The 27,995-nt window shown below is 39.4% G+C and overlaps 2 protein-coding genes across 5 annotated transcripts in view; one reads left to right on the forward strand and one right to left on the reverse strand.

The window, feature by feature from the left end:
* The window catches only part of LOC119718893 (transport and Golgi organization protein 1 homolog), a 43,923-nt gene extending 33,177 nt beyond the window's left edge, over window positions 1-10,746 (reverse strand). For 3 of the 4 annotated variants that reach the window (XM_038188322.1, XM_038188323.1, XM_038188321.1), the window contains exon 1: window positions 120-4,205. In XM_038188322.1, coding sequence (XP_038044250.1) covers window positions 120-4,041 — 3,922 coding nt within the window. In that variant the 5' untranslated portion in view covers window positions 4,042-4,205. The other variant, XM_038188324.1, reaches the window with a different exon arrangement.
* A 100-nt stretch (window positions 10,747-10,846) lies between these two features.
* LOC119718895 (E3 ubiquitin-protein ligase pellino homolog 1-like) overlaps window positions 10,847-27,995 on the forward strand; it is a 41,426-nt gene continuing 24,277 nt past the window's right edge. Inside the window, exons 1-2 of the mRNA XM_038188325.1 lie at window positions 10,847-11,347; window positions 22,987-23,145. Of these exons, the coding sequence (XP_038044253.1) occupies window positions 11,337-11,347; window positions 22,987-23,145 (170 nt within the window). The 5' untranslated portion in view covers window positions 10,847-11,336. The remainder of the gene's footprint in view (window positions 11,348-22,986; window positions 23,146-27,995) is intronic.

Consider the following 27,995-nt stretch of genomic DNA (forward strand, 5'->3'; position numbering starts at 1 on the left):
AGAGTCAAGGGCTTGGGGTCATTACATGTACATGTGTAGGTTAATGATGCATTACTTGTAAGATGATGATGATGCCATTCCTCAGTGCATGCAAGACTCCATTGAGATGTTTACAGTACCTTGATTTCTGTCCTCAGACTCCTCATTTGAACCTTTCCTCTTGCCTATAACTGCCTTTGGCTTGGACTTTGTGACAGTCCTACCGGTTGACCCAACCAAATCCTCTGATGTTAAGTCTTCATCATCAATTCCTTTGCTAAATTGATCCCATCTTGGGGGACTTGAAGAGCCAGCATCAGCCGTCAAGACGCTTTCTCCCTCAGAATCAGTTTGTTGAAGATCACCTCTCATCTCTTTGCTAAGAATATCATCCTCTGGACTCTTCCCAGGACTCTTATAGTTGGAAAGCATCATTCTCCCGTACTCATTCTTGTCTGACTGTACCTCCTTTTCCTCTTTACTCTGATCTCCCTTTTCTTCCTCTTTCTCTTCTACACTGATTTCTCCGTAGTCACCTCGCATCTGGTCACCATGCTCTCTGACTTCCAACTCAGTCTCAATACGCCTCTCTCTCCTCTTCCTCCCCAAGACTCTCTCCTTCTCTTTATCTGGTATGGAAGCGGTGATGCGCTGCTGTTCAAATAACATCCAGTCGATCTCTATCTTCCGCGGGCTGTAGTTCAAGTCTCCGAGAGGTTGTACCTTCTCTGCTCGATCCAAGTCATTGCCCTCTTCATCCGTCTTGTCTCCTTTGCGATGCGTGGCTTCTGAGCGCTTCCTGGATTCTTCATCTGATTTGTCATCTTCTGTGGTGTCGTCTGAGCGTTTCATTTGATGTTCCCGGGCACTGAAAATACCACCCAGAAAATCTTCCTCGTCATTGACGACATCGTGAACCACACGCAGTCGTTTAGATTTCGGCTTAATCTTGTATGCCAGGAGTGCTTTCATCTCATCACTGAGTTCCTCTTCATTGTCTTGGGATTCATGTCTTGGGAAGGTTGATGATGGACTGTCAGCATGTGTTTTACTATCACTGACAGCCTTTGGTTGAGGTTTATCATGAGGGACTTGCTCGATGTGTTCCTCAGGCTTACCAGAGTCAGACACTTTGTCATCTGGTAAATTATGTCTAGGCTCGCTGCTGGTAACCGAAGATTCTGTACCACCAACCGACCGAGAAACATGTTTGTCCTGGGCTACATCACTAACAAAAGATTCTGTCTTAGGTTGGTCTGGTTTGCTTTGCCTAGAGCCTCCAACCACATTTTCAGAGTCTGAATCATCCCCTGGAATGGTATTCTGGCCTAGTGTTTCAGAAGTTATATGCTGTTCTATGTGAGGTTTCTTATTTGATGAAGACGTTTCTGGTAGGGGTGTAATTTTCAAGGTATATCTGTCCGAGGATGAATCACTGTCTGTGCGAACTTGTTCAGAGTGAGCTGGTAAAGTTGATATATCAGGTTCTGACACTTTGGAATGTTGAACTGTGTTGCTAGCTTGAGTTCCTTGTTCGATAGAATCCACTGAGAGGACTGTCTCAGGTGCTTTAGCCAGAGACTCCTCTCCAGAGGCTGGCTTGTTGACAGCTGCTCCACTGTTATATTTAATAGAACCACTTGATGGCTTCTCTTCCAAATCCTCAACACTTTTTCCAGTTTCAGATGCCGTGTTATCTGGGATACTTCTTACAGTTTGTGTTTCAGCTTTGGTATCTTCAGGCCTGTTTTGCTGTATTTTTGTTGGCTCGATGCTTGAATCAGGTGTGCCAACAGAAACTTTTTTAAAGTCATCTGGCTGGATTTGTTTTAGAGCCTCAGTGTTACTGATACGTGCTTCTTCAAAAACAGCCTCAGGATTTTGCTTCAGATGCTGACGACTGTTATCTACTGTTTCAGTCTCAGATTGTGTTTTGGGATTGGTGAAATCCTCGGACTTTGGAGTTATCTTGGGAGATTCTGTAGGAGGCTGTGCTTTGGAGGTTAGTTTTTCATTAGCTGCTTGACTTGTAATTGCATCCAAGTCAGTTGGAGGAACTTCTTTGGGATCGTCTCCAACTTTATCAGCTTCTGTCAATCTGGTGTCTTGAATTATTCTCCCAGTTTCTGGGGTGGTGACAACCTTAGTGCGATCTTTTGGGTTTGAAAAAGATGCTTCCACGGATGGTTCGACTTTGGAAGATAGTGGTATATCTGGTTTATCACTGGCTGTTACTATACCAGAGGGTGTATTTGTGTTAGAGCTGAGTGTGTTTGAATGTACAGGTACCGGTACTCCGTGGCTTTCCATATGATGTTTACTATCTGATTGTACGATCGTGTTTTCACTTGTATTAGATTTAGTAGATGATATAGATTTAGTAGATGAGTCTGAAAGAGTCTGTGGGCTGTTTAGAGAGTAGATATGAGTTTCTGACACATCACCAACATCATGGGCATCTTCTGGATCTACACTTGATTGCCTTTGGCTGTTGTCCTTCACTGCAGAGTCAAGATTTCTGTGTACATTAGTGTCGGTACTGGCTGGTTTTGTCTCGTCTACTACTTTGTGGTGTATTTCATTATGTTGCTGTGCGTTTGGCACTTGTTTTACCTGGGGGTCTTCATGTGGTGTGACCCCACTCTCAGCCTGATGGTATGCATCGGAGTGTTTGTTTTTGTGGGGGTCTGTTTCTGGTGTGACAACAGGGTCAACATGTGGTTTTGCACTAGGATCTGCTTTGGGATGTGTGTTCATGTGTCTGTCAGTGTTTGTCACTGTTGGTGACTGAGGGTCTGTATTTGGGTTACCTCTGTGTGGTGTAGGTGCATGTTTGTTAGTGTCTGTCACTATGTTTGCATGAGGGTCAGTAAGTGGTGTGGCCGCACTTTTTATTTTGTGGTCTGCGTCGGCATGTTCGCTGGTTCCTTTTACTGGTTGTGTATTTTGGATTGTATGTGGCGTTGCAGCACTGTCAACATTATGTGTCTCTTTGTGTCTGTCAGTATTTGTCATCTTTTGTGACCGAGTTTCTGTATGTGGCTTTGTTCCACTGTCCACTCTGGGCAGTGTATCTGTCTGTCTGTTGGGGACTGTTTTTGTACCAGGGTTTGTATGTGGAGTTGTCTCACTGTCTTTGTGGTGTGTGGTGTCTCCCTGCTTGTTGGCAACTGTAGTATGAGGGTCTGTTTGCGGTGTTGCACCTCCGTCTACCCTGAAGTGTGTATCTGTACGTTTGTCGGTGTCTGTTACTGTTTTAACCTTAGAGTCTACCTGGGGTTTTGCCTTTGTCTCTCCTTTGAAGTGTGGGTCAGGCTGTTTAGCAATGTCTTGCATGTGAGGATCTGTCTTGGGTTTTGACACTCTCTCTACCTTGTGGTGTGTGTCAGGCTGTTTGTCAGTGTCTGTTACTGTTTCAACCTTAGAGTCTGCCTGGGGTTTTGCCTTAGTCTCTTCTTTGAAGTGTGGGTCAGGCTGTTTAGCAATGTCTTGCATGTGAGGGTCTGTCTTAGGTTTTGGCACTCTCTCTACCTTGTGGTGTGTGTCAGGCTGTTTGTCAGTGTCTGTTACTGTTTCAACCTTAGAGTCTGCCTGGGGTGTTGCCTTAGTCTCTTCTTTGTAGTGTGGGTCAGGCTGTTTAGCAATGTCTTGCATGTGAGGGTCTGTCTTGGGTTTTGGCACTCTCTCTACCTTGTGCTGTGTGTCAGGCTGTTTGTTGGTGTCTGTTACTGTTTCTACCGTTGGGTCTTTACTCGGTTTTGACTCTCTGTTAGATTTCTGGACAGAGTCAGTATGTTTGTCAGCGTCTTTTACTGTTTGAAAATGATGGTCTCTCTGGTCTGTTGGTTCACTGTGAACTTTCTGATGTGGATCAGTATGTATGCCTCTATTTGTCTCGAAATGGTTCAGTTTTTCTGTGTGTGTATTTGATTTAGTGTTTTGTTTATGCTGTAAGTCTGTGGGCTTACTAGAATCTGTGGCAGGTTTCAAATGATGATCTGTATGAGCTTGTGAATTACTGTCTGGTATATTGTGTGTTTCTGTTAGTGTCACTGTGTCCATTCCTGATTTCAGATCAGGGTTGGTAAGCAGTTTTGTGTCATCTTTGTGCCCGGCTGGGTGGGGTATTGTTACTGTTTCAGCAACATTATCTTTAACAGGGACTGCACTTTCTATAAAAGGGTCTGTATGTGTGTTTTCAGTCCCATCGGGTAGCAATGTCTGAGACATACCTAGATTGTCTTGTTTGGGGTCGGGATTGTTGGCCGACGCGTGGCTTGCGGGTTGGGAAGGATCATTCTTCGATTCCTGCAGGGTCAAAAAAATGTAAACCAAGAAAAGCGGAATTTATTGCAAGGGAAGTCAGTCATCACCTTTACATGTATGAGATACATAAAGAACATTTAAATGTTGGCATTTTTTCTTTTTGATGGTCTCAGTATGAAACGTTAAATTAAACTTAAGAAACAATATTCATTAATAGCAAGAAATCAGATATTATAGAGATATCAGTTATGGAACAAATATCAGTTTTCTCTACTCAATGTTGAAGAAACAACTTCAGACTGGCTCCTTTGTGCCGATTTGAAATTGTGATTAATAAAGTTTTTAGGTTTAATAAATTCATATCATGATATTGACCAATTCTCAACTTTAATTGAAAAATATGGTGAATTACAATCTATCAACAATGAACAAGGGGCTGGACTGGTATGGAATGATTTACAAATGTATGAGATACACAATGACACACATTAAAGCACCACTATCACAGTGATCAAACGAAGCATTCTTAAGATGAATATTCTTCTTTGCAATACATTACCTCGATGTGGATTCCCACTTTGATTGTGGGATTGTTGTTAAAAACCTCCTCCTCCATCACAACATCTTGGTTGAGAAAACCTCGCTTTGCAGGCTCACTGGATGACTGTTTAAAAAAAAAAAACATTCTTACAACCCCGAATAAATATACAATAATTGGACAACATTTTACAAGCTGCTTTGACGCGATTTTACCGCGATTCTACCGTGATAGGTCAATTATATCATATCAACCATTTTAATCATTTTTAAACAGTAACAAGCATTACTGCATGTCAATAATCTGAATTATACTGATTAACCCTTGCCGCTCTTAATAAAACAAAATCAATGAGTGGGCCTGGATTTTGTTGATCTATTAGTTCTAATCTGTTGCATCCAGCATGATGATCATTTGGCTATAATAATTTCTTGGAATTTTTCGGTGTCGGACTTACATTTTGGACAATTCAACAGTGTGCATAATAAAGGTTAGAATCAAAAAGTGTATTTTGATTTGGATTATACGTATTTGTTACTACAATGATTTGAAAAAGAAATTATTCATCCATTTTTTTTTTGCCGTAGTAGAAATTTCCTGGAAACACAATGGTGGCGGAATGTACTCAGACATATTGATTTTTCGGTGTACTTATTCATTTTTTCAGTTAAACCTAACAGCTGTACCGTTGAACATTGTTAGATAATACAATATTTCAATAAAATACAGATAATAAGCTTGAAAATGATTTACATTTGTGGCATTTTGACTTTTATAAATATTTTAATTGAGGTTTATAATTCCATGGAGTTTACTTCAGCAACTAGTCTGGCACCTTGTTGAAATGAACAGAATACAACAGCAATGTGTGCAGTCTGCTGAATACAACACAGTACATCAGCCGTAACAAATGAACAAAAAAATACCCAGATGATAAGGCCCAGTTAAAACAATTGTTTCTCATCCAGACTTTTTGAAAAATGGGAGGAGGCCCCTCTTTTTTTCTTTTCTTTTTTCCAAGATGGCAAATTTTCCAAGGTGGATTCTTCCAGTTTCTTGACTCTTTTGCTGTTACTTTTACATGTACAACCGGTATGTCCAAATGAGCCATCATGCCTTATAAACAGATTTCTATACTTCCATACATAGCTGCAAATTTGCTGGAAGAACATAAAAATACTAAAATACATTGCAAATGATTGATTTAAAAAAGTAAAGCTAGGCGGCCGTGAATAAAGAAAGCGGGCAGGCATGAGAAAGTAGTTTTTTTTCACTTGGCCTAACAATCCAATAGAAACTGCCTACCTTTGGGTCTTATAGAGTACCGAGGTGAATACATCACGCGCACAATTATGTGTGTAAAAGACATTAGCACGGGATTCAGCTCGTGAACCAACACGCGTGCGTACTCCATTCGTTTGCACTACACTTCCCGGTTCAAAATGATGTCACACTTCGGTACTCTATTGCATTTAGAACTGGTAAGGGTTGGCTCTTCCTAGATTAAATGTTCTTTCCAAATAATGAAACACTTACCGTTCCATACCAAAGTCCTCCTGATTCTTCAGTGTCCTCTTTACCATATATGGTGATGGTGCTGTCTTTCTTAAAAGAGATGAATTTGGGGTTCTGGTGGTCAACATCTTGCACTGCTCGGACTTTTGATATTGGAGCTGTGAGTGAGAAAAAAACAAAAACAGTTAAAGAAAAATAGGGCTTTCCATTATTTTCGCAAGTTTTTCCCTTTTCTTTTAGACAGAATCATTACCTGGAATCTTGTTGCCCTGGAGCTTACATTGACCTTCAAAGTCTGTAGTTAGAGCTGTTCCAGGAATCTCAAAAACTATGTACTGATGTTTAAGTGTCCCAAACCTAATCAACCACTTAATGATGGCCAGTTGCAAAACTTGAAATTTGAGTCAATAAAATGATTATGAGACAGAGGTATAATTTTGCCAGAAAATCCCTTTCCAACAAACCCCATATGTTTTCCTCATTTGCTGTGGTTAATAAAACCCTTTTTTTCCCTATCTAGCATCTAGATTATAGACACTTTGGAAGATAGACTGCAACAGTAAAAGTTGTACTGAAGCAAAGTGCACTAAAAAGAGATTTTGTGCAGTGCAAATTGTCCAATTCAGTGCAACATAACCTGCATATTGCAAGTGACTCTGTCATTGTCTGTACACAGGGTAACAGGTGACTCTCTGTCATTTGCTTCCTCTGTCACTTGCCTCTGTCTCTTGCAGTGACTCTCTGTCACTGTAAGTGACGCTCTGTCTGTACACATAGTAGCAAGTAAATCTCTGTCACTTGCTACCTCCATCACTTGCTACCTCTGTCACTTGCAGTGAGTCTCTGTCACTTGCTACCTCCGTCACTTGCTACTTGTCACTTGCAGTGACTCTCTGCCTACAAGTGACTCTCTGTCATTGTCTGTACACATGGTAGCCCCAGAAATGTGTCTTAAATACTGGAGTTCTGCCGTATTAAGAGCCATACACAAGACAGTTCTTTCCCTTCATAGTCATTATTAAAGCACTTACTTGGCTAGTAAGTGGGGAAAATCAAAACTGTAAAGGTGCACGAGCCATGACCTTTAGAAAAGTTCTGCAGTCATTTCCAGACAAACTCTCTCAAAGTCCAAATTTCCACTGACACCTACAGGATAACTAGAAGTCTAGAGGTATGGAATTCAAGTTTTCCTGATCATTAAAACATCTACGTAGCTTTCATAGCAATTATCAAGTGAAAAAAAGCCGAGTTGGTTACGGACCGAGATGGTTACGGACCGAGTTGGTCACGGACCAAGTTGACTCGGACCGAGTTGGTCACGGACCGAGTTGACCTGAAAACGAGTAGGCCTATGCTCAGACAGGGCTCTGGAGTGCTCTGAAAGGTGCAAGGCCCACTTTACTCACAGTTTAGCCAGCAAATTTCTCAAAAAATTCCACTGGGGCAAAATGTCCTCAGTATTTCACCAACCAAGTTTGCAAACTCAAATCAATTTTTAAAGGAGACTTTTCTTCAATATTTTGCACATGAGAGGGAAGTCAAGTGATTTAAAAATGGGGCTAAATACTACATGTAGACTGGTACATGTCCAACCATGGTTCAACTATTTGAAAAGACTGACCTCTTTTCAGTGTCAATAGTCTGGTGGCTTGACTATGGAGAAATGTGTAGTAAATTGAGACTAGTTCCCGCTTCATGCCACATGTTTCTTTAATTCTTTGGCATGGTTGATTGATGCAGTACTGAAGCTGTGTTGGACTGGTTGTTTTAGGCGCCAGTCTATTTTCTTGTTTTGCATGTTTTCAATACCTTAAGTTTTGGGACTCTCATACACAGTATTGAGAGTCCCAAATTTTGGGACTAACCTATGCTAAGTTCTAAAGCAAAAATAAGGCAGTGGATATTTTGCCGGAGACGGCAAACCTTTAGTAAACGTTAGTTTGCCGGATATGCACTGAACATGCACAGTTACTGTTTTTTTGTACTTAAACATTTTCCGGTGACAAATTTTAGTCTGGCTCCATGCCAATATTATCGTTGTGACCTCGTATTCACAAGATGGGATTCAGACTATTTTATAATTTCGGACTTTATTTCCCTTTTAAAAAAAATCCTCCAGAGCCATAAATCTGAAAAAGAAAATGTAATACTCTACAATAAAATGTTTGAGACATGTTAAAATAATAAAAGAAGAATATTCTTATTTATTTGGGGATGGGGAAAAAAAACTTTAAAATGTGGCGGGGATCGGGATCGAACCCGAGTCATCCTGCTCACCAGAGCTTTTGCTTAACCACTACACCAAACGTGCTACACAACTTTTGGTGGGAATTTAATACAACTTATAATTCAGCCCTATCTTTAAGAGTACAGAGCCCTCTGTTGATATGGATTGCCGCCGTCAAACTTTTAGTAAACGTTAGTTTGCCGTCATTACCTCCGGCAAAATATCCACTATCCAAAAATAGTACTAGTAGGCCACAAACTAAGCCTAGGCCTAAATGTAAAAATCAATATTTGACAAAGTTCTACATGTTTTTGTACATGGTGGAAGTGTGGCCTTTATTTACGGAGGTAGTTCAGTAAATTGCAGGGTTCTCCCCAGGATTTTTTCAAACCTGTGGGGGAAGTTTCGTTGTGATTCACCAACCTGCGAAGCCACGGCGTGGGGTTCGGGGCCCGCTTAAGGGCCCCGAAAAATTTTGAACTTTAGAGGCTCTCTGGTGCATTTTAGAGCAAATCTGGGGAGTCTTTAAGGAAGATTTTTCCTTAAAATTTAGAGGAGATCTTGTGATATTTTTTGTAATTAGAGAAAAAAAATATCAACGTTTTTAACTTAAAAAAAAAATCAACATTTCAAAACCTGTGTTAAACCTTCTTGATCTAGAAAGTATGGATTATATTTACAAGCAAGTTTCAAATTAAGAAATTAAGGTGAAGAAAAAAATCACTTTTGCTTCCGACTACATGGCTTTCAAAATAGCGTCGGTAGGTCGGAAAAATTATTTCGCCATTTTTTGGGGCTGCTGATTGAATCATGGAGGAATAAAAACACATGATTGAATGGAGCATATTGAACAAGGAATCATGTAGTTTTGTGCCTGGATTATTTTCCTTTGCACCACGAAAATTATCAAGACTGACCATCAGAAGTGATTAAAACTTGCCTCACCTAATTAAAAATATATTTGAGGAGGTTGATTCCACTATGCTTAACGTACATCGATCACGGCCCCTGGCACTGCCAACATTCAGTCTGGCCGGCCGTACATCGCGCAGTATCAGTGTGCATTACTGCACTGTGTACGGCCCTACTGCTTCTAAGAAGCACGCTACGATGTTTCGCCACAAGTTCGAGCTTTGCAATCTCGTCATTTTAATGGAAAATACATACACAGAAAATAAAGATCACGTTCTGTGAATTAATTTGCAGAAATTCTCTTTCTCCATCGATGTTTGTTTGGTGTTTTTACGATCCAACTTCGGCCGACATCATCATCATGTATGCACGCACGAGGCAGTAGTCACTGGTTCCGGTCCTTCATCATAGCATTGATACTGTTAGCACGCGAAGGGAACCAGTGTACCGTGCTGTATGCGCTATATAGCTGGCGGTTGACGCGAAAGACCCGTCATCGTGTGCATTTTGATCACGCATGCATCAGAAATGCGGGATTTTTGTCAAGATTTTGCATGTCAAGATGAAATAATGGTGTATGAAACGATTATGTTGTGCATTTTAATGGCTTGTATAATAATTATATTGTGCGTATCGGGGGCTGAAAAATGTGATCGGCATTTTTGTCGGCGTATCGGGCCGCAATTCCAGCGTATCGGGCCGATACGCACGTTTGTACGTGGGGAGAACCCTGAATTGGCCACATTTATGGGGCTAAACCTAAGGAAGGTCAGGAAAATCGTAATTTCTACCCCGCCGTAGACTGCAGAACTAGGCTAGGGCTAGGCCTACTACAGAACTCGTAAAAAATAGACATGATAGAGGTGTCCTAAAAATAAGGATTACCGTAATCATGGTAATTTTTTCCTTTAATTAAATTACTATGAATTTTTACTGAGAAACCACTTTTCAGATTTTCAGATCAGACCCATAGGGTTTGAGCACAAAGGGTGACCAGGTGACAGTGATGGCCACGGGCAGTGGCACTGCTCATGCTGCTGAATCTTTCCCTTACCACTTTTGCACACACAATTTAATGTTATTGTTAAGAGTTGTTTACATTTACGGTAAAAGAAGAACTTACTGCTGCACTTGTCGTCTACACACAGTTTATACCGTTGACTCATTTCTAAATGCACTAAAGTCGCGCTACAAAATACTAAAAACAAGACGATGAAAGACTCCATGGCGGTCGCCATTTTGAACACGTCGGCATTACACTTTCGAGATCTCGCGAGAGCCTGCGAGATCCTGAAAAATAAATAGGTCAAGTCTGATCTAGTCACTGCCTCAACGCACATATGTGTTTGATCACGATACTCACGCGTGTACGTGTACAATGCTTTTTTTTTTCTTTACCGGTGCCAGACTATTCTCATCGATGAATGAATGAATTTCGGCGAAAACACAGTTGCGTAGTTTCGAGAAATTTGGCGAGATAAGAAATTTACACAGATCAGTTTAGTAAAGACTCGCGACAGACAGTGAATGGCGGTCAAGCCAAATGTGGGAGTGGGATTCTAGTTTCTTTTTAGAGATAGTGTCCTCTGCCATCTAAACCGTAAACGAGCTGACCGAGCTCGGTCGAGAACGATTTGGATTACCGTGCGTGTGTGTGGCCGTCCGCCGTGGGAACAAACGTCAACGAACTTGGTTGTGTTTTTGCGCGCTCTCTGTGTAGTGTGGAGCGTTCACTTTGATGTGGTCACCGTGTGAACCAAACGTGCTTGGAAAGTACAATGGAGCTTTCTGATTGATGTAAACAAAATGATAACTGTTGTTGCGGTTGAAAGAAAGAACATAACTGCGTAGAGTGCAACTTTGCAAGATTACATTGGAATAGTTGCTAACAACTTTAACATGCCTTTGTTGTAAGTACTTCCTCCTTTTTGTTCTTCCTTGACATGCTTGTTAAAAAAAATTGCATCAGACAGAATGTGCAACTATAAACTGTCAATTCATGCAAATGCTTTCTGCATTTCTGTATTGCTTGTATGTGCACTTTTATTTCATCAGAGGATCACACTGCCAGTGCCGGGTTGGGTAATCTTTATTAGGCATGTTAGGACACCTCTATTTTTACAAGTTTTATTCAAAACTGACTTTTGCAGATGACTGTCCAGCAGTATATGTACTACTTAGTACTAGTACTAGGGTGACTTTAATTTAAAGCAGTCTTTTTTATTTCAGATAAGCTCATGTTAGTTGTAATTTTGAAAGCACTTTCAAAGAAAATGTGGCTTGCCTACCTTTTTTTGGCAGTTCACCATCTTGCTTTTTAAATATATTTTCGGGTTGTCATCGTCAACGGTCGTCTTTAACCCCTCATAAATAGTCATAAATCAAAGCCCTGCCTTCTTTCTACAAAATTAAACCGACTGATATTCAAAAAGGTGTCATTGCCAACTGTTCAAATGTGTCAAGAAATATCAGAATGTCACTTTTGAGTAGTCCGCTGTGTTGGTGAGTCTTTTAACCTTATATAGGACCAGGGTCCTAAAGGTAAGGATTTATACCCCGCATTGGTTATTTAATAAATTAACTGGATACAAATTGAAACATAATGGGAAATATTTTTGAAAAATTTCTTTTGCTTACCTTGTACCTCAGAGAGTAATCTTTCATATGAGAACTGTAAGTGTAAGGAATATGTTGACAAAGTCTACTTTTTCAAGATGGCCGCCATTTTTTTTTTTAAATGGCCACCATTGCATTGGACTCAAGAAATGACATAACAGCCGTAAATGGGCTAGATCTGTAGATGCAACACTAAATATGTTTTTTTTTTATTATTTCGCCTTAAGCCGGACCTTGTGATGTTTATGCTCCGTAGACTTTGTACACAACCTCTGAAGTGGCGTCAGGTTGCAACATTCTTTCCAATTGGGGCCTAAATCATAATTGGGGCATAAATGGAATTACCGGTTACGGTATATACTTGAAATCGTCCGAACTGTTCCAGGATGTCACTGGCTCTGCCTCAACAAATTGACAGGGATTTCTAGAGGATTTTGAAGGATTGAGGTAGTGGTCACCCCTCCAAGGACCACATGCAAAAAAATGACGGATGATTTTGCAGGATTGAAGCTGTATGTTTTTTTTACATGGAGGCAGTTGGAGGATTTTGCAGGATTGAGGTTGCATCCTAGCAAAAATGCCTGGAGAGTTGGGGTTTATTTAAAGATCACTTTAATGTCAATGCAATTGCTTTTCTGAATGACAAGCATAGTCTTGTGTCCTGTGATTGTGAGGTGTGATACCAAAACTAAACGTACATGTATTCAGACGTATTGGGACTTGCAATACTGTGTAGGCCTATGGATTTATGGACAAAAATCGGTTTTTAAAAACTTTTGTTTCAGTTTACAAAATGCAAAATCTTGAACTCCAAAACAAGATGTAAATTGTGCACAGCTGCCTATACATTTATAAACTTGGCTTCATTTTTACTGGACACGTCACTGAAATTCATGGTACCGTTACGTTGCTGAAACATTCTTCATGTAGATCCCGAATGATTAATCATGAAACATTTTTGTCCACTGACGATCAAAAGTCATTAGTTGAAATTGAGCCTCAAGAAATGTCAGGCTTGGCTATGAATGTGTAAAAGGTGTCACTTCAAAGAATGACTAATCATAGAGGCTGAATTCAATCACACACGCACAATGGATGTGAATATAATGAATGTAATCACAAAGGGTTTCATGTTCTGTCAGCGTCGCTGGGACTTTAATTAACGCAGCCACTGGTGGAACGCCGATCGAGTCTTTTCTCCGTGCGCGACTCTAATGAGCGTGCTCAGAATGGGTTCTTATTAATAAACGTGACTCTGGTCATGATTGACATTGCCCGGCCAGCAAAACCCTGGCATCCTATAACCTTAGGCCTTGAACCCTGGTGATATCAGGAGTCCTTTGTCCCAGTGTAATGGAGGGAATGTATGGCCTGTGGTTTGCTTGTTGCTTCATGTTACAATGCCCGTGTCTCCTGGGGGCAAATAAAAAAAGATGAATCATTCCGTCTCACTAATTCCTATAAGGTAATAATTTTAGCTTAGTTCATGGTTTAACAGTTACTGAGTTATTCTTTAGGCATTGCTCACATATGATTGTTTTTTTTTTGCATGTGAAATAGCTAAAAGTTATGAGATGAAGTAAATTGTCAGTTCTCACCGTAGACAAAGGAATGCCCATGTGATGTACCTTCATAAGAATAATGAAACCCAAATAATCTACATCTAAAGAGGACATTTAGATTTTTTTTCAGTTTCCTTTTCACCTAAATTACATGTGTTGTTAATGCCTGCCTCATGCCAGTGCCACGGTGTGAAGTGCCAGCAGGACGCTATCTACCAGTTTGCGTTGTCAGAGATAACGAGTGAGAATAATCAATCAATTAGTAATACATCACAAATCATTTCATTATTTTTCCTGTAGATAAGGGCAAACAGGTCCTGACTTGAATTAGTGATTGAGCTTTGAACAGTGTGCATCAATCATACAGTTTGGGGGAAGAAGTTTAAAAAGTAAAAAGTGCATTTTAGTATGCAGTATCCAGGCATGTATTTGTTGAGCCAGTGATTTTTGTAAACTTTAACTTTAACTAAGCAGAGGAAACTTATAATGGAAGTCACTCTAGAATTTAACATAAGAATTTTTATTTTTTAGAAGCAAATTAAATGCATAAAACATTCACAAAGTACTTTGTGTTTTAAAAGAGTTGTAGACTTGTTTACATTGAAAAAGTCATTTTAGAAGCAGTTAATGAATGGTATGAAATTCCTTTTTTTTTTCTTCCTTTTTTGAATCATTCATAGTCCTCAATAAAAACTGTAAAAGGAGAAAATGTTCTGCCTTTTTCAGCTGCATGATATACTTTACAACAGTTCTTTGTTGTTAGAGAAGAAATGGAACTTTTCATAAACCCAAATGAAAAGTGGACCTTTTTGGAAATTTCATGTTTATGGACAAAACTGGCTTTGTGTTTGTGGACAGATTGCCCCTTTCTGAGAAGTGAAATATTTCTTGTCTTAAAATGCACACTTTAACGCTTAATAGGTGTTTACGTTTACTTGTACCATGTGCTACATGTATATTGGATGGAATGCATTATTTAAACAAAGAAGACATGAGACTTGAATTCATCTACAAGTACCGGTACATGTATGTTGAAGGGGAAAAAAGATACATGTACAGTTTAATTTAAACATTGCTCCATGTCTTCCTTGTTCTTTGTTTGGAATTCTTCAACCATGGAGTAATGCAGCAGCCATCTGAAAAGCCAAGTTTTTATGGTTGTTTATTGTTGCTCTCTTCAGCTGTACTAAACATTTACACTTGCTTTGTGCTCTGATGGTTTCCTATCTGACAAAGAAGGGCCGTTTGAGTCTGTTGTGTCCAGTTTCCTGACAGGTGTGAATTGATTCTCATACATACCTTCTTATACCGTATTGCTGCAGGGAAAAAGTTACTGGTAGACCAACAAAGGGGAAAATAGGGGTCATTTAAAGTTGCCATGGATCTGAATCTTTGCAGCTGTTCAGAGCTTGAACAAAAAAAAGAAGAGACCAGTATTATGTGTATTTTTCTGTACACATTTTTTGTTGTACATAAGTGTATGTATGTAGTTCATACAAGTACATGTACATTGTAGTTTACAAGCGGAGAAGGTTGGGATTTGTCATTTTTCCATCAGCATTTGTTCATCATACACTTCAGGGATGTTTAGGATGTCTAACATCTTTGGTTTGGATCTTGCAGATGTTTCGCTGTGGTTGTCATGCTGCAGGTTTGCATTAGATAGGAAGTACATGTATATATTTTGGTAGGTTAAGAACACAGTTAAAATTTGTATTTTCACTTTCAAAGATTTGCATCAACAACTGGTGCAGAATGTGATACGTGTACTGTATGCATGTACATACATGTACACCTATTATTTTCGTACCAAAATTATTTTTTTTCAATGATGTAAGAAATTTTTTAATCAATGGTTTAATATTGCCTGATTTCTGTATGTGCCGGTATGTATGTAAAGATGTAATTCAATAGCTCCATGGTTAGTCCGAGTACAATACTACAATGCAACCCATTTACCCGTATGTGAAATTTAATACAGGATGCACTTGAAATGTACATTTGTATTACTACATGTCTATGCATGGAGGATTCCTTCCTTCATGGTCTATGGTTGCATTTATTTTTAGATGGCTGTATAAATGTACAGTTAGCGTAAAAATTTCTAAATTGAAAGGATCCGAAAGGAAGAATGAAAACTCTGTTCAATATTCTGGACCTGAGTAAATAAAGAACAGTAGAACATGTCAATAACCACCAACGTGTTGTAACATGCACACAAATCAACGTCAATTCACGTATCAGTCCTTCCAAAGTGTCTGTTTTACATGTGTGGCTTTGTTAAGATTCAGATAAAACCTGCAACTCGGTATTCTCGGCGCATTGTGCAAATAATGGACTTGTGAATATTTCTGCACTTTCATTCTGGATCCTGGACCTTGGTCAAGTGGACAAAGGAGGTTGATGGTTCTTGTCACTTCACACTCTTCCCCCCCCCCCCTTCCCAATCCACCCTCCCCCCATCCCCCCCCCCCCCTGCACTAAGTGCTGTTCAGCATGCTGGGTATTACTTAGCTCAAGTGTGCAATTGATCTGCGTCCACCAAATGAAAGGTCAATGAATAAACCACTTGTAGTCGCGCTAGGAATAATAAAAAGGCAACGTTTGAAAATTCTTGTTTACACACCAGGTAGCAAAGTGATATTGTAACCTTGTTCTGTATAGTGTGTGTGTATTTTTCTGTAACTCTTTTACAAAATATTACAGAATTTTGACTACCGGTATGTGTAATAATTATTTTATGTACATGTACTGTACATATAATGTGACAGAATTTAAAGGCTAAATTTATTCTTTTTCTATCTTGCAGTGTAGGGGTATTCATCTTTGCGGAGTCCATTATTATTACATTACATGCATTCTAATGTACATATGTACAGTACACATGGACTGCTGGCTATGCAGGGAACCTCATCAACTGATTAATGAATTTGTCAGGTGCTGGACGCTATGGCCATAATAAAGTAAACACAGCCAACCCGAAACAAACAGACCTACATGTACAACTCTCCATTTCCTGCTGTGCATGCAAAGATTAGTCAACTGTTTCTGTAGCACTCAGAGAGTATCCAGAATACAACTCAATACATGCCAGTACATGTACCGGTACATGTGCATGAACTGTACATGTACATGTACAAGACATGTGTACATGTATAAGACAAGCTAAGCTAGTTGGTCCCAGGGTGTACACAAATTCTATTTGATTGATGTAGAATGTCAATGACCATCTGTGGAAGTCTTATCCATCTGGTCTACACATTGGGCTAGATTTAGCCCATTGTCATTTGTAGCCATTATGGGGTAATCCTATACGATAGCACTGCCTGGCTCACAAATGGCAGACCGTCAGTCAGTCACTCAGTCAGTCAGTCAAGATGCATTGTACATGTACATTGTAAGTACAGGACTGAAGGTTGGACACTACCGTAGGTCAGCCCAATGGGTTGGAACAAACGATGTACATTAATACCGTAATTCATGTGCAGGTTATATGGAAGCCAAGGCTGCGTTATTCTATTGTGTACTGTAGTCCTTTCATTATGATCCACTTGGCACTCCTAATATTTCTGATATTCTTGACTTCTCAGCAGGGTAGGCCTGATACTGCATTCCTTAGTATGACCTTAGTGTGAGGTCACAGACCCGTAGCCATACACACCACATGAAGGCTTGGCATTGTAAGCTGGCTTGACTCTCCTCTGATCACAATCAGTGCCCATAGGAAGGATGACAGGGATTGATAACACAAAACCACTGCTGGATTTGGGGCTTGGGGGTTGTTACTGTTAGTGAATTTGCTTCCCTTTCTAAAAGCTTTTGCTTTCTGTCTTGAAACCTTTCCCTTCATGTTGGCATTACCTTTAATGTACCATACAGTGTACATTTTGTACATTGTATGTTTGTTCTCATAACTCATGACCATAAAATAATTTTTCTGTTTTAATAAATCTTTCCAGTGTACTGTGAAAACAAATGTTCAGTTGTAATGAAAAATGCACAAAATCATTACGTGGGCCATACATGTATTATAAATAACCTTTTCCTAAGAACCTCCTATCGCAGAGTAAAGAACAAGCTTGATCGGATCTTGGAAGAGCCTGCAGGCCAACAAATTTGTGTTAAAGGGAAAATACAACATTTGCAAACATCAAAAAATAAAACTACCAAATCATTTTGAAATACCTTGCTGGACTGTTAGTGAATGACAGTGTAAAGCATCCTGTAAAATCATGGCACCTGGTATACTGTCATTTTCAAGAAAAGTGGTATTTTTGTATCAATTTCCAACGCTGATCGGCCGATCAACGTTGGGAAAAACTGGCTTTTTTTCAAATACTGGCCCCAATTGACCATCGCACTTGTTTGCAATCGATTACAAACCTATGGACGGGTACGAGCCAGCTAGACTGGTTCCCTGACCTTACAATTCCCCAATGTATGTAAACTGCTCTGTTTCTTCTTACATGGAAAATGATTGTTTTTCTTGGTTTTTATAGCATTTTTGAACCCAAAACCTCAAAAAAGTCAGTGTAACTATATTTGCTATATATTTCCAACCCCCCAATTCCATCCATTTCTGAAAATTACAGCAAAAGCAAATGATGTATATTCCCTTTAATGCATGAGTCACATGATTGTGCCATGTAATTTCTGGAAGGAGTAGTGTTATGAGTTTTTTAAAAAGAATCGGATTTTTGACCTCAGTGACCCCATGATGACGTTTGACTCCAGTTTGGTCATGTGACATGTTGGAGCTGGGCTACTGATACTTTTGACAAAGTGTGGTGTACATTTTGTAAATCAGTCAAAATATGTAGGAGCAATATACAATGTCAATATTTTTACTAACTATTTAATTGACTAACTAATGGACTAACGGAGCTCTAGACAGTTGTTGAGCTGCTATCCTGCGAATTCAATGCATGGTGTTCATGGAAATAATATATTACATACACAATCTATTGAATTATAAATGTGTGGCGTACGAGACCAATTTTCTGCTGAATTTCACCGAGTAATCCAGCAATTCAATACTAGCCTTTGTCAGATTATGAACTTGATGACCTTCAGAAAAACATTTCTAAAACAGCAAGGCGCGGTCGTTAAAAGCGATTCAAAACTGAATCTCGCTAGGGAGTCCCCTGTTATTGAATAGGGAATGTAAACAGAAACCATTGTGTGTTTAGCATTGGGGTTTGAAAGGATCGATCTCCCCCTAGAAACATCGCCTCCGGGCAAAAGAAAATGTGGAAACTATGAATTACAGCTCTGCACCTGCAAACAGCTATGAAATGAAACCTGAGAGGAAACTATCTCACAAAGCATACATTTTGTAGATCAAATTATTACTTTGAGTAATTGTTATCATTCACGTGAAGAAAAAAGAATTCATATATTTATAAATTTCTTTGTGTAATGAGGCACAATGCACATTGCTACTTGTCTGATTGGTTGATTAATTTAAATTACAAAGTATACGTGTACCAGCTACCAGTTTTCAGTTTAGCTGGTAGTCACGCATACCGTACATGTATACGTCTACAGGTATCAGTTTAGCTGGTAGTCACGCATACATGTATACGTCTACAGGTAACAAAGCATGAGAGCCTGAACAAAATCAAACAAAGGAGATGCATAAACTTACAGGTTAATAGTATACAAATAATGAACAGCCATTCCATGGTGACTCGCGTGACATTTGAACAAAATGTAAAGTTTTAATGCATTGCTGTTGTTAATCTGGCATTTATTCAACTCAAATTAGCATGTAATTGAGTCAGGGCACTGTGAATATTTGGTTTAGTCTTTATATGATTACTTTAAAATCGCTATTTTTTCATGTATCACAGTTTCTTTGACGTGACTCGCGTGACAGGATAGAAAAAGGGATTTTTGACATCCCTTGATTCAAATAGCTTTTCCTATGGATCTACCAGTATTCTAAAAATTATTCTTACTGAACTTAGAACTTAATACCCTCACCCAATACATGCATAAGTTGTATTGTGCCAAATATCCCTTGTTGTAAGAAATGGCCTGAAGAAAATGTGACTCGCGTGACACAAATGCGTGACTCGCGTGACACAGTAGCTTTTCACTTTCACATTATAACTGTAATTTTAGTATAACAAATCAAATCATAATATTATATTAATAAAAATGATTTACCTGTGAATACCTTATGAAAGAGTGTGAAAACGGCTATTTATCCATTTACTTTGGCAAATGTTGGGGGTGGAAATCTGGTTTAAACACAATATCCTTAACAATGACATGGAGAGAAAAAAATGTTTCAGAATTTAAGTTACGAAGTGATGTCATCAATCCACGGGTGATTATTTCAGGAAAACAGTTGTAATTCTTGGTCATGTACATGTAGAGTCACAGTTTCCTTAAAAGGTAAGAGCTGCAATTAATGAGCATATCCACAAGACCTGCCGATCAGCATCCTGGGGAATTGTCAAAATCAGCAAAATCAGGAAATATCTGACCAGTTACTCAACAGAGAGACTGGTCCATGCACTCATTACATCTCACATTGATTATTGTAACAGCCTGTTGTCTGGTTTGGCCAAGTCAAACATCGCTCCATTACAACGCATTCAAAACTCCGCTGCCAGAATGGTCACTCGGACTAAGAAACATGAACACATTACACCAGTCCTTCGGTCTCTTCATTGGCTTCCGGTTCACGAACGCATCATCTTCAAAACACTTCTCCTTGTTTTCAAAATCATCCATACAACCTTGCCCTATCATACCTCCAGAAGCTCGTATCTACCCAGTCCACAGCCATTTCATCTACATCCCGCCACCTCCGATCGTATTCTACAGCCCATCTTCAATACTGCCTGGATCTAAAACCAAAACCCGCTATGCGACCGTGCTTTCTCTGTGCTAGCCCCGAAACTCTGGAACTCTCTTCCCATCCACATCCGTGAAACTGATTCATCAGACTCGTTTAAGACAGTACTTAAGAGCTTTCTTTTTTCACAAGCCTTTGATCAGTAAAATGATAATTGTACAAGAAACAACTGTGCGCTTTGAAACATGGTGGAAAGCACATTATAAATTTTGAACAGCGCCCCTAATGAAATTGGTACCAGCCCCCCCCCCCCAAGCCCCCCGCCCCCCTCCTCCAGTTTTTTATTTTACGGAGGCCAAGTGTCCGGAGAAAAAAACATGTGTACATTTTCAGATTTTTTGGCTGATGAAACCCCCCCCCCCCCCCCCCTGCGAAAAGTCCTGGATCCGCCCATGGTGACTCGCGTGACATACATCATGTGTGACTCGCGTGACATTCTTGAGATAGTTTTTTCTATAAGGAATGTAGAGCAAATAAGAATATTCATACTTTTATTGATAGACCACCACTATTTCATTTACAAATATCAAACACTAGCTAAATCCCTCTCTAGTTCCTAAGTAATCTGAAAAAAAGTCCTATTTTGTGACTCGCGTGACATATTTTTGAGGGTGTTTTCACGATGAAATAGTGGGAAAATACTGAAGACATTTGGAAAAATTCTCAATGTTTTATCAAATAGACTAGAATAGCTACCAAATGTATGCAGATAAAGCACAATCTTATGAATGAGCTTCAATTACTTCCTCAGTTTGTGATATATACCCCTGACCCTCCGTTTTGCTCACAAAATTCATCCATGTTCAGGAGGCTGAAACTTTAAATAAAATGATTTATTTTAAAAAATCTTTTGAGATTTAGATGGTTTCAATATTCCTCTTATCAAATATAACTGACAAAAATTTATTCCTTTCACTTCAATTTTTGAGTTTGGTGATGACCCTTACATGGAATGGCTGTGAAGCAAATTAGGTTTTGCCCTTCACCGACGTTTAAACACTGTATACTCAGTGCGTTACCTCCCGAGTGAAAGTTGGAAAAAATCACTCGGGTGGGACTCGAACCCATGACCTCCTGCTTTCTAGTGCAGATGTCTTACCACTCGACCACCGAGCTAACGGGATCGGTTGGCTGGTTTGAATACAAATAATGAATGTTTATGAGTGCAATGGTAAGAATAATATCGTGAGGTGACTTATTGAATGTTCTATTCTACGAGGTGAAAAAGTGAACATCACAAACAAAAAATGCTCTAAGGACAATGAAACATTTTGAATCATCAATGCTGCATGCTGTAGTCAAACTTGTAAAGTTTACATCTATTTTCCCTGTGTAAATAATGTAAATGTCCCATAAGTTCCTTATTCACAAGCGTTTTGGTGACATCATGGCTGTTACATGTACTTTGAAAAATGCATGTGTGTTTATTTTCATTAGTATCAGTACTGTGTGTTTCCCTTTCTGGTCATTGGTTGGTGTGTTCTGTTTTCTTTCCTTAAACCACAAGAAATTACAATTCATCCCACAAATGACCCAGAGCAACTACATTACAACTAAAGCAGGATATTCATTGCAGTACTGTTTCCCATTTCAAGGGGAAATCCGTGTTTTTCCGTATGTATCCGTGTGGTACATGTCCCCATGTGGTAGATGTACAAGCTCATTATCCATAGACTCTTCCATGCAGCCACACCGCACTGCAAAAGAAAGGGATAAAAACAAAAATAAACAGTGATGATATTTTTTGTAAGTAAATTTACCGCATCACTGTACACGTATTAACTTTTTAACTTCATAAAATACATCAAGTACAACATGTACATAATGTATGTAGCGGTAATTGTTAATAGCCATAACTGAAACAAACTACTGCAGCCTGAAATATTTCAATGTCTTAAATTGATAACATGTTTTTAAATATTCACTAAAGTCCAGTGTTTTGCACAGAAAGCTTGAATTTTTTTTTTTTTTTAATGATTCAAAAGGCAGGTGTATTTTTGTGTTGGAATATTTTGTTATACCAAAAAAAATATCAAATTTAACCTCTTTACAGCAGGGCCAAACTGTTGGAAGATAGGGCCTCAGATGCATGTGAACAAAAGCTTAAGCCTTCAATAGCACTCCGCACTAATGACGTCAATTTTACTCCGCGCCGTACGCGCGCATACCCTGGATGTCAGACAAACTTTCGAACAATCACGTACCCGCACATGCATGCACATCTGGCCGCATACATTCGCATAGCAATGGTGTTGCAATCGTGCACGTACCGGTAATCTTCACACGAGAAGTTCGTACCGCATGCTCATCTGAGATCTGGGTACTCGCTTCTATTTTTAACATAATGCGGAGTGCTATTTACATGTACATGTACATACATCTGTGGTTATGTTCAGAACCACACACAGCCGCAAAAGAAATTTGTCTTCATGATGCTACCAGAAACCTTGCATCTTTATTATGATTTTTTATTATTACCAATTTGTAATTGTTCTTTTTCCAGGAACGCAGAACCCGAAGACACCTTGGAGGTCTCCCCCAACCCCAAATCCCTGGTGCAGAGGCTGGAGATCCCAGCCAACTTCCAAGAAATTGACACAGATGCTAAGAAGTCCTCACTGGGATGCTCAACGGTCAAATACGGTGAACTGGTCATTCTAGGGTAAGGCTTATCATGCCGTCCAGTCTCAAACTGCACCCTTGTGCTTCAGACAGAGTGACATGCTTTGTTCATTTCTAAGTATTATAAGAAGACTAGACAAGTCTAGTGAGGCTGATCCCCGAGTGCACAGAATTCAGAATTGCTTTTTACTGTCTTTTCTTACGTGTCTTTTCTTACGTGTTGTCTACAAATGGCCGGAGTTAACCCTTGCATATTACCGTTAGTGGGTAATTTTATAGGATTCATGAAGCACTGCCTGACTCAGGGGAGACAGTCAGTCAGGCAGTAAAGCTGGTCCGAGAGTGCACAAAATTCTATTCAGTTGATTCAGAATGGCTATTTACTGGAAGTATGTACATGTATACATTTAATTAAGTCTACTCATTCGGCCGGATTTAACCCATTCGGGCAGCTTTAACTGAGTTATCCTATATGATAACACTGCCCGGCTTAAAAGTGACAGTGGGGGGGGGGTGGGGGGAGGAGTCAGTCTGTCAGTTAGTCAGTGTACACGTATAGGCCACTGTAATGGCCCTCCCGGACCAGCAAACAGATATTGGGAAAGTTAGAGCTCAAGGCGCTATTACATGTAAGTATTAACTAGTCCCCAATAACTGACAGAACTGATATTTACAGTATGCAAAATCTACAGACATGAAATCTGAAATCTGCTGGTTGTTGTAAGTCTACCAGTATGTACATGTACTGACCACAAATCCTGCTGCCCAATAAAACCATGATTCATAAAGTGCAACAGCAAACTCACAATGGCCAAAGTGGCTTTGCATTGACCTCATATCAGGTCAGAATGATCAATGCACCATGCATTGAAGGTTTGCAGCCCTGGTCTTAATCCCAACAGACCGATCCATTGTAATCCATGCCCAATTGTGTTTTGACCTACCAGTATCACAGTTGTGATTAATGTCCAATATACAATGTACATGTACCTCCACAAAAGTCTGACGTGCATGCACGCAGGCACGACTTGCATGCACGCGGGCTCGACATGCGTAGCTGGAACATACAGTGCAGCATTGGAGAGGCGCTCATGTTGTTGACCGTACATACGGTACATGTGCACAGCAAGCAAGGCCTTATGGATCCATCTATTGGATTCATACTCCACAGTGACAGGTCACACACACTTTGTGAGCCTCCCTTCCCCAACAAGATGTACATGTATTTTGTACAAAACGTATTATACCGGTACTACGGTATCTACAGAAGAACTAAGGTGATGATGCACACTAAAAACTGATTTTGAAAAAATGATTTCGGATTTATCAGATGGAATTTTGCGTCAGGGTGATGTAAATCAAATTAGGTTTTGCACTTCACGGACGTATAAACACTGTACACTCAGTGTGTAACCTTAAATAATGGGTTGATTAACCCTTTGTTATTTAAACAGTCACAAACAGTCAAATTTCCATCCACTTCCCCCGCTATACTTAAGTTATAACACAGACTAGTCACCAGCAGTCAGGTCATACTAGTAATCACTGTGACTAGTCAAACTCAGTCGACTGACCATGAACAGACAGAACAGGCAAAGCAGGCAAGTTGTGGGCACAGCTGGCTTATCAATTACCCACAGTCAAAGCAAAGCTGTATCAAGCTATAAACAGTCACAGCCCGTCAATCCTGCTTTATGCAGGCTGGGAATTCTTAACTGTTGAAAACAGTCACTTGATTGATTTTGACTGAAAGTACTTGCCACAGAATGTATGTTTGCATAGGAGGGTTGTTAAAGGGAATATACATCATTTGCTTTTGCTGTAATTTTCAGAAATGGATGGAATTGGGGGGTTGGAAATGTAAAGCAAATATAGTTACACTGACTTTTTGGAGGTTTTGGGTTCGAAAATGCTATAAAAACCAAGAAAAACGATCATTTTCCAGGAGTCTGGTTCCCTGACTCCATATAAGAAGAAACAGAGCAGTTTACATACATTGGGGAATTGTAAGGTCAGGGAACCAGTCTAGCTGGCTCGCACCCGTTCATAGGTTTGTAATCGATTGCAAACAAGTGCAATGGTCAATTGGGGCCAGTATTTGAAAAAAAAGCCAGTTGTTTCCAACGCTGATCGGCCGATCAGCGTTGGAAATTGATACAAAAATACCACCTTTCTTGAAAATGACAGTATACCAGGTGCCATAATTTTACAGGATGCTTTAGACTGTCATTTACCAACATCCTATTAAGGTATTTCGCAAAAACTTGGTAGTTTTATTTTTCGATGTTTGCAAATGTTGTATATTCCCTTTAATAGTCCAGTGTGTCAGATCTGTGTTGACAGATTCATTATTTAATAGTCTTTAAAACTTATCTTATCTTTTATCAGAATATAAAAGGGGGGGCTGTAATTTGAAATAAAATATTCAATTACATCAAATCAAATTATGCCATAAAATGCAGTTTAAGGATGAAGATAAGGCATTAAAATGACATTTTCATGGATATACCGTACTGAACATATGTACATGTAGTTGAGGGTCATGCAGTACATACATGTACATGTATGTACCGGCACAATCATGGAGGAATTTACAATATAATGTGATACAATACAATGTGTGTCTCGTGGAAATGTTGAGTATAACATGATGTGCATTGCAGGTGTACATGTTATACATTGGTGTAGGCCTACATGACGTTCTCCATTGTAAGTGCCCTAGCAGAGGATGCCTCTAGAGCGACAGATGACAGACAAGGCAACTAGCCTGCTGAATATTGCATGCCATGACAGCCTAGGCTATTTGGTGAAGGTGTGAGGTCCGGTTAGCCAGCCGTCCTGCTAGAATCAATCCCATCGATGTAATTAGCATCCAGAACACAGCCTGGGACCCCGCGATGATGGAATAATAATAAGACAAGCGAGCACCTGTAGTGATACAATCATGCTCATTATGTAATCATTCTATTTGGTGATTAGGAGTAGACATTTTGATTAACAAATTATTCAAAGTGTTAAATTCACCAAATTGCAATTAAACACCAGTTACTGCTGTATAAATTATTTACATTCTTACATATGGCACAGTTGTCCATCATCTACATTGTATTGTATGAATGATTTCAAGAAGTTTTGGTTACATCGGGATTTTCACTGAATATACAGGGTGAGTAAAAAAAAAACGAAACCCATATGTCGGTACCATTGTTTTAGTGAAGTTCGCATGGAACACTTTCAAAATCTAGGATATGAAAACCCAATTCATAAGCTTATAAATACAAGAATCATTCAAATCACTCATGTACTTTTCAAGTTACGGAGTTTTAAACATAACCGCCGTTTTAAGGTTCTGTCCACGGATCACAAAAAGTTCAGTGTTCTTTCAGCAAAACGAAAAAAAATCACATACCGGTAGCCTACATGTAAGGATGTGTGTGAATTGTTTTCGTTTTGCTGAAAGATCCGTGGGCAGAACTTTAAAACGGTGGTTGTGTTTAAAACTCTGTAACTTGAAAAGTGCATTCAGTGATTTGAATGATTCTTGTACTAAAAGAAAGCTTATGAATTGGGTTTTCATATCCTACATTTTCAAAGTGCTACATGCAGAACTTCACTAACACAATGGTCCAACATTTGGGTTTCGTGTTTTTTCTTACTCACCCTGTATAGGCCTACACGCACATACAATTTTACAGGGATTTATATTTAAGACATTAAATTTGCAAGCATCTTTGATACCACGAACCGGTACATGAAGCATTAAAAAAAAAATATTGACAACCTGGAAAAATGATATTAAACTCATGAATGTTTTATCAAAGCATGTATTGTTAGTACAATTATGTACATTTTGTACATGAAACAAAAAGGAAAGTCCCTTAGAAAGACACTGTATGTACTTTATCCCGTGAGTAATAATATGATTATCTTGAGTGGCGGCATCATGCATGTACTTGTAGCAAGCCGATGCTGAGACTAGAGTGCAAAGCAATTTGTCGTTGCGGCTCAGCGCGGTAATCCCTCGCCAGGATCCTGTGTTTGGTTTGGGATGTGTCTGGTGATCAATGATACTTCATCATCATCTTTGGCGTCTCAAGCCCCTTCAGCTCACCGGAATGTCTCCTCCACCACCGCATCATCGCCGAGTCCGCTCTCATTTCATTCTCTCTGATGAGCCACTGACAATCGCCACTAGCAATGTCATCACGTTTGATGCTCTGCGTTGCTGCGAATGTTGCACAAGGAAAACCCTGGCTTTTTTCATGAGTGGGGTATCCTTCTGTGGTTGTCTTGGGGCTTTGCGGCGATCGAATCGATGCTTGACTGGTCTCGTTTGAGGCCTAGTTCATGCAATAAGTTCATGGTTCATTTGTAGAGTTGGGCATGGAAGATAAATACATGTATTGTACACATCAGAACAGAGGTGTTTGCAGATTTTGTGTACGGTACTGTTGTTTAAACCCTATAGAATTATGTTTACAATGTAGAAAGGATGCATTGTAGGCTAGGCGGCATGTTTGTAATTTTGCAAGACAACTTGGGCTTTCACACACAATAAAAAACTAATTTATACATGTTCCAATACATGTAATGTACACCACTGTAGTAATGAACAGTACACGATACCGGTACATGAGATTGAGGCACATTGAGTGTGTACATTATTGGAAATTTGGAACTTGTTTTGCTTTTATCGGTAGCTTAAGTGCAGGAATTCTTCATTTTCTGTACAAAACTAAGTGAATACCGGTATTTTATACTTGGACAATTCTCCAGACTGATTGTTCACACATTTCACGTTCACACATTTCTATTGGAAACATTACATGTGTACATGAATATCCAGATATATTTTAAAATATCGAGACAAGAGATTCTAAACTTTGTAGT

This window comes from Patiria miniata, unplaced genomic scaffold (genome assembly GCF_015706575.1).
Source record: "Patiria miniata isolate m_02_andy unplaced genomic scaffold, ASM1570657v1 HiC_scaffold_7, whole genome shotgun sequence".
Classification (NCBI taxonomy): Eukaryota; Metazoa; Echinodermata; class Asteroidea; order Valvatida; family Asterinidae; genus Patiria; species Patiria miniata.